Here is a 7,545-nt window from a genome sequence, read left to right as displayed (position 1 = left end):
AGCAAATCAGAACTGAACAGTGCAAGTGATACAGACTTCAAAACATGACAATAGGAAATAAAAAATGGCTACCATAATGTCTTCTGTTTTCTTCAAAATAGCTGTCCATATCATCACACATAATAAAAGCAAACAAAACAAAACAGAATAAAACCAATCAAAACCAAAGAATGAAAGTATTATAGAACTTCAAAAGAAGGTAATAGGAAATCAACAATGGTTACCATAATATAACCCACTATCTTCAAAATAGCTGCCCATACTATCAGACATAGTAAAATATAATGAAACAAGACAGAATAAAAGCAAACCATGCAAAATTATGAAAACAATATGAGGATTAAAGAAGATAATAGGAAATTGACAGTGGTTACCACTTTCCCTTTTTAGGTGTTTCCTCCCCTATGACTTTCATAGTATCTATTGTGCTTTTTGGGTCTCACTGACGCTTTCAGTTTTTTATGCTGAAGAGATAACTGTGTTTATCTGTATGACTCCAAACCATTTCACCCACAAGCATGATCTCTCCAGTTGCATCCATTTATCTACAATAGCCTCCAGGTTATCCTACTTTATAGCTGAATAGTTTTCCATTGTGTGAAAATATCATATATTTCTTATCCATTCTTCTGTTAATGAGCAAGTTACTCTTGCTTTTTTCTGCTCTTCTGTTGTATAGAACAATTGTTTTCTCTCCTTTGATTTTTCAGTCTATGAATTTCCTTTGCAGTTAAATGTGTTTTTTGTATATGGTGTATTAATGGATCTTGTTTCTTGATCCACTCTTTTTATTGCTGACCTGAGGTCATCTACACTAATGACTACAACCAGCATACATTGGTTTGTCTCTGCCCCGCTATCCTCCTGTTGTTGGCCCTCCACTTTTCCCCTTCATCCAGTTGCCTGTATGTTTGATGATCCTCCTCTGCTGCTGATCATGGAACCATGGTCATCTTTATCTCTCCCTAGAAAATCTTTTAGCAATCTCTGTAGGGTTTAGTGGTCATGAATTCCTTCAGTTGTTCTTTATCACGGAAGTATCTTAGTTTTCCAACAATTTTGAAAGGTAGTTTTGCAGGACTTCAATCTGGGTTGGAAGTTGTTTTCTTTCAGGATTTGAAACACTTCACTCCAAACTCTTCTTGACTTCATGGTCTGCGTTGGCAAATCTTGACTTGATGGTTTGTGTTGGCAAGTCTCCTGTGATTCTGATGGGTTTTCCTTTATAGGTGATCTGTTTCTTTTCTCTAAAAGATTTTAATATTCTGTTCTTGTGCTGAATTTCTGGGATCTTCATTATTATTTGTCTCTGTGTAGATTTATTTTGCTTATGGCTAGTTGGAGTTCTATATGGTCACTTATCTGTATGACAGATCCTTTTCCCATATTTGGGAAGTTTTCTGTAAGTTCTCTTTTTATGTCATTTGTGTTGACCCCCGATTTTTTGCTGATATATATCATTATTAAATTATTTTTCTTGGCATTATATTACAGCCATTGAATTGTTATTTCCTGGTTCCTTGTTATTTTTAAAAGAGCTCTCCTTGTGATCACTAGCTACAATCCTGTCTTCAAGGTCTGAAAGTCTATCTTCAGTCTTTTTTGAGTGGTTTTGTCAGCTTTTGACTGACTTTTTGATTTCCTGTATATATCTTTAAATATATTTCATACATTGTAATTCCTTCCTACATTGTTCATTCAAAGTTTACATCATCTTCCTATACTCTTCTATGTTATCTGTCTTCTTTAGATATGCTCAGCAATTCTTTGCTTATGCTTTGACTTCTTTAACCTGAGACATTATTTCTGATCTGATTGTTTACAGACTCACAAAGTCATTTCTGTATTTCAGTTGCTATCCTCTCAGAGATCTCAGGTGTATGATTTCCATTTTCTTCCATGACTTTATCTCCCAGATTTGGTCCATGTGGGATGGAGGTCTAGATTGCAGTTTGCTCCTTCATCTTGACATTCTTCTGGGTTTGTCCTAAGAAGCCAGTTGCAGGGTCCCAGGCATTTCCCACACTGACTTCCCCTCTATGGTGCAGGACAATAGGAAAGACACTTGGGTCTTTGACCCCAAGTTCCCAGGGAGGTAGCAGGACATAGTATGGGCTTATCCTGATCCACACAGCTACACTGGGACTTCCCTGATGTCCAGGGATGTGTGCTAGGGAGCTGCTTCTTCTCTTGGCCTGCATGTCTACACTGGGACTCTCCCAATGGTGGCAGGCACACAGGGGTTTGTTTATTTGGTTGTCTCTGTGGGTACTGGCTGCCTGAATGAAGCAAGGGTCTCCAATGATGGCTTGAAGCACATGGGGGCATACCTGGATGTTTCTCCTTGCCTGTGCTGGTTACTGAAGACAGACAAACTTTCTAATGGTAAAGGTGGGTCTACAGGAGTGGGTCTGGTTGTCTCCCTGCCCATCATGGCTGCCCACAGAAGGCAAACTTTCCAGTTGTGGCAGTGGCATGCATGGGCCAGACTGACAGTGTCTCCCTGCCTGCACTGGATGTCCACAGGAAGCCACCATCCTATGGTGGCTATGGGCATGCAGGGTCTTCCCCTTGTTATTTTAAAGAGGTGTTTCTTGATTGCTGACAGCAATCCTCTCTTCAAGGTTGGAAAGTTTATCTTCAGTTTCACTCAAGTAGTTTTCTCAGCGTTTGATGGAATTTTAAATTTTCTGCATCTCTTTGAATTTGTTTCATGCATTATATTTCTTTCCTTTGTTTTCCATTCAAGATTTTCAACATTTTTTCATGCTCTTGTATTTTTTTAAAAAAAATTTATGCCTTCTCTAGCTATGCTAAGCCATTCTTACAATAAGATTGTCATTTCTGTTTTTACTTGAGAGATTATTTGTGATCTGATTTCCTCTATAGCCTCATGCATTTGTTTGCTAACTTCACTTGCTATCTCTTCAGAAATCTCAAGTGGGTGACTCGTAATGTCTTCTATGTCTATGTCTCCTGTCCTTGCTCCAGATGGGTTAGGCATCTGACATTGCAATTTCCTTTTTCACTTTCTCATTTTCATCTCTTAATATTTTGGTTTTTTAAATCCTGCTATCCTTGACTGTCCACTGTCCTACAGTGGAGCTGGTGCTCACCCAGTTGCTGGATCCTGTGATGTAGCAGAGGGGCTAGTCACCTGAATTTCTTCTGGGGGACCAGTTATGTGAGACCTGTATTCATCCTAGGCAAGTCAAGCCTAGGAGGATTGATGCAAACAAACCTTTAGCACATATTGTTACCGTAGCTTCAGAGATTTCTAGACCACCAGACTCACCTGTCCATAGTGTGGGCCCTACTCTGTCACTAGAGATCTCACAGTCCCATTTAGGTTCCAAGTAGTGGAGGGAGGCCTGGCTGGAGCTCTCATCAGCCCACCCAGTGTCCTCTGTACGGAAGAAGGGCTCACAGGTGCTCTCACCAGCCCACCAAGGTCCTCTGAGAGGAAGGAGAGGTCACCTAGTCTCCTGATATCTTATTGGAGTCCTGTGTATGAGGGGGCTCAACCATGCTCTTGCCTACGCACCAAGGTCCTCTGGGAGAGGTTGGTGAGGCTCTTGCCTGCCCACCAAGGTGCTGAAGATGGGGAAAGGAGTTGCCAATGCTCCTGATGGCTGCTGAGCTCCTCCAGGTGATGGAGAGCACCTAAGGAGCCTCTCTAGGTTCCTGGGGGAGGGATCACTGACTTTCTTGTCAGTCATTGAGGTACGCCAGGTGGGAGGAAGCTATAGTTTTAAATTTCAAGCTACCCCTGCATTTTAAACTAAAAACAGATAATCACTAGTATTCTGACTAAGGAAGGAGGAGACAAGCTCTCCTGGATACTGGACTCACAGCAAGGCCCCAGTGGGCAGGCCGAGGCCCTGTTCCATGTGGGCCCTGTGACCCCCAAACACAGGTGGACATTCAGATGCTATGGCTATTACTGGAACCAACCCCAGCTGTGGTTGGAGCCCAGTGAAGCCCTGGAGCTCCAGATCTCAGGTGAGGAAAGCCCAGCTATTTCTTTTCATGACTGAGGACCTGAACTAAAGACCTTGGAAGCACCTGAGGGTGAGATGGGTGAGGCGCCCAGGGATGCTGAACTCAGGGACAGAGTTGGGGACAGTGAGATCAGAGATATCAGAGCCAGGACGAGACAGGGAAAGTTCAAATCACAGTGTCCAGAAGGGCGCTATGTCTACAGGCGGCTCCTTGGGTGTCTTTTTTCTCATCACAGATCAGCCTTAAACTTGCTCCATGCAGGACTCACTGCGCACAGTCATAATACATCACCCCCTTTCAACTGCTTCATTGCAGGTGTCCCTCCCAAAACCCAAGCTCCAGGCTCATCCAGGCTCTGTAATACCCTCGGGGATTCCTGTGACCCTCTGGTGTGAGGGGACCCCAGAGGCCCAGCTATACCATCTGTACAGAGAGGACAGTCCAGAATTCTCAGACATACAGATGTCACCTGAGCCAGGGAACAAGGCCAAGTTCTCCATCCCATACATGATAGAAGATGACGCAGGGCGATACCACTGTTACCATCGCAGCCCTGCTGGCTGGTCTGAGCCCAGTGATGCCCTGGAGGGGGTGGTGACAGGTGAGAGGACACTCAGGGTCCCAGCCCCAGGTTCTGCCATCAAGAAGTGGTCTGCTCTCAGGGGTGTCCCCCTCTCACAGCCCAGCCCTGGAGCAGTGTGGGAGGTGTGAATCCATTTCACATGCTGGCTCCTTCTCTCCTAGGAGTCTACAGCAAGCCCAGCCTCTCAGCCCTTCCCAGCCCTCTGGTGACCTCAGGGGAGAATGTGACCTTGCAGTGTGGCTCATGGGAGGGATTTGACAGGTTCTTTATGACTAAGGAAGGAGAAGACAATCTCTACTGGACACTGGGCTCACAACCAGGGGTCAACCAATAGGTCCTGGCCCGGTTCCCTGTGGGCCCTCTGACCCCTGGGCAGATGTGAACGTTCAGGTGCTATGGCTGTTATACTACCAAACCTCAGGTGTGGTCAGAGCCCAGTGATGCCGTGGAGCTCCTGGTCTCAGGTGAGGAACTCTTTTCTTTAACCCAATCATGTTTGAGTTCCTAAATAATTGACAGGAGGCCATTTTACAGATCATCTGTAGGAGGAGGTTGGGTTAGGACATCTGGGCTTCACAAGGTGGTTTCAAAGCTATGAGAAATGTTGGGGTCCAGCCTGGGAGAGGAGCAGCACCAGAAGTGGCAAGGAGGGAGCCTAGGCCCTCACCTTCCCATCCTTCCTAGGAAGCACTGAGGATCAGCCCACCACACCAGAGTCTGGATCTTCGGGTGGTGAGTAAGGGCCCCGCTGGGAGGGTCCCAGGGGAGGGCCTGAGCTACGGTGCTGCTACAGCCTCCTCTGTAGATGCTGACTAGGACCAGCTCTTCCTGTGTGGGCCTCAGTTTCTCCAAGTGTAGAGGAGAGGCCTAGACCTGACTCTCAAGTTCCTCTCTGTGCTGAGCTTGCTGTGAGCCCTGGAAAAAGGCCTCCTAGGGAATCATCCAGGACCTCACATTGCATGGTCCTTTGTACCTCTGCAATGCCAGTGCCAGTGGCAGTGTACACTGGGCCAGGGCTGGGTGTCCAGGCTCCTTCTCTCCAGCTCATCAAGTGCAGTTCTGGTGCAGAGAGAAGAGCAGAAGTCCGGCTCCCTGGTTCAACCCCATCTGGGCTTCCTGTTGGTTTCCCTGGGCTGGCAGTGAAACACTCATCACCCAGAAAGAGAGGCCTCCCTTCCTTTCATCCTGTCAGGGCAGCTCCTGGACACCAAGGACAGACAGGAAGGGAAGGACAGGCAGATGAACACTCAGGTGGGTCCTGTGCTCTCTAGGACTCCCACTGCCTCAGTATCAAGAACTAACCTCTCCTCTCCCTCTCCCCCCTGCAGATTTCTTCCTATGAGGATTCCCAAGATGTGACCTATGCCCAGCTGTGCAGCTGGACACTCAGACAGGGGACAGCTGCAATTCCTTTCTCCTAGCACAGGGCCCTCCCAGCGGAGCCCAGTGCGTATGCTGCCCTGGCATCCACATGCCTAAGAGATGTCCCAAAGGACACTAAGTGATACCTCAGCCAGGGACGCCGAACAGAGACTTCCAGAGATTCTGGGATCTTCTGAGACTCAGCTGACCCTGCAGTCAGAGAGAGCTCATATCTTTGTGTGTTAGAAATAAAAGTAGAGATTCTTTAATAACCACTGTGTGGGTAAGAAATTAAACCATGGGAGAGGATGTGTGAAATGAATTATATGGATGACAGCATGACACTACACAGATAGGAAATGAGAAAATTAAGAACCATTGATAAATGCACTGTATAACACTGTAAAAAATCATTGAACCAAAATATATCAAAAATTTAGAGATAGTATATGAAATACCTCTAAATAAGGTAAAAGAAAATAATAATGGCTATTAATGATGACTTAAATAGAGGAGACACACATTTTAACATTAGAAAATAGCAGACATCAGGACAGACACCACATGTTTTATAGTGATAATAGTAGGATATTATGAATAATTTTATGCCAACCTGTCAAATTTCTGGATGAAACAGATGAAACCTGTAAGACACAATTGATTTAGTGGAAATGAAGACAAACAGAAATCTGAATCATCTCATGCATGTTGAGTATATTAGCCCTGTAATAAAAACAATTCTCAATGCAGACTTTAGTGATTTCCTTCACATTCAAGAAATACATCAAATCACAAACTTCCACAGACATTTCTTGCAAATTGAAAAAGATAAAAGACAACCCAACATATTTTATAAGACAAGGAAAATTTTGATATCAAAACTTGACAAGGAAACTACAAACTGGGAAAGCCACAACAGAACTCTTGCCTCAACCCAGATTTCAGTCCCTACAAAGAGCCCTTCAGTCAGCCATGGTGGCCCTCACCTGTTATCCTAGCTACTCAAGAAGCTGAGGCTGGAGGGTCCAAAACTTGAGCCCCACCTGAGTAAATCAAGAACCTGTCAGAAAATAAATCAAGAAGGGCTGGGGAGGGGGGAACTTTGTTCTGTGTTCAGTCAAAAGTCACCCATCAGAATGAACCTGTGAAATCCCAGCTGTGCCATACACTGCAGGGTCACATTCCTTCCTGAGGTCACCACAAGTCTGGGCAGGGCTGAGAGGCTGGGTTTGCTGTAGGCTCCTAGGAGAGAAGGAGGCAGTGTATAAAAGGACTTATGCCTCCCACTGTCCCCAGGGCTGGACTGTGAGAAGGGACATTCCTGGGAGCAGACCCCTATCTGAGGGCAAAGCCTGGGGCTGGACCCTGAGTGTCCTTTCACCTGTCACCACCAGCTCCAGGGGCTCACTGGGCTCTGAGTAGCCAGAAGGGGTTCAGTAGTAGCAGCCATGTAGCCCTGCATGGTGCTCTGTCATGGATGGGATGGAGAACACGGCCATGTTCTTGAGTTCCTGCGATGTTTGTTTTCTCCAGGGCTCTTGAGTTCCCTCTTTGTATAGAGTATATTCCATGGCTGGGAAGCAGTGAATATCATCATA

The 7,545-nt window shown here is 45.5% G+C and overlaps 1 protein-coding gene across 1 annotated transcript; it reads left to right on the top strand.

Moving 5' to 3' along the window:
* Nucleotides 1-4,037: 4,037 nt before the first annotated feature.
* On the top strand, nucleotides 4,038-6,690 carry LOC100716897 (leukocyte immunoglobulin-like receptor subfamily B member 3). Its single transcript, XM_063254040.1, has 5 exons — nucleotides 4,038-4,603; nucleotides 4,747-4,907; nucleotides 5,007-5,049; nucleotides 5,745-5,836; nucleotides 5,914-6,690. Exons 1-5 carry the CDS (start codon nucleotides 4,258-4,260, stop codon nucleotides 6,004-6,006), a joined length of 735 nt encoding a protein of 244 aa, XP_063110110.1. The 5' UTR covers nucleotides 4,038-4,257; the 3' UTR covers nucleotides 6,007-6,690.
* The last annotated feature ends 855 nt before the right edge of the window (nucleotides 6,691-7,545 follow it).

Source organism: Cavia porcellus, unplaced genomic scaffold, assembly GCF_034190915.1.
Source record: "Cavia porcellus strain 051 isolate PalLab524CR breed Dunkin Hartley unplaced genomic scaffold, mCavPor4.1 scaffold_7, whole genome shotgun sequence".
In the NCBI taxonomy this organism is placed as follows: domain Eukaryota; kingdom Metazoa; phylum Chordata; class Mammalia; order Rodentia; family Caviidae; genus Cavia; species Cavia porcellus.
The sequence above is the reverse complement of the archived record's forward strand: the minus strand, read 5'-3'. Positions and strand labels throughout refer to the sequence as shown.

Bases quoted from the DNA above. Each gene is read 5' to 3' on its own strand.
- LOC100716897 (XM_063254040.1), top strand. From the start codon at position 4,258: ATGCAGGACTCACTGCGCACAGTCATAATACATCACCCCCTTTCAACT. The intron at 4,604-4,746 runs GTGAGAGGACAC...CTTCTCTCCTAG, and splicing joins CCTGGAGGGGGTGGTGACAG to GAGTCTACAGCAAGCCCAGC. The intron at 4,908-5,006 runs GTCAACCAATAG...ACCAAACCTCAG, and splicing joins CACTGGGCTCACAACCAGGG to GTGTGGTCAGAGCCCAGTGA.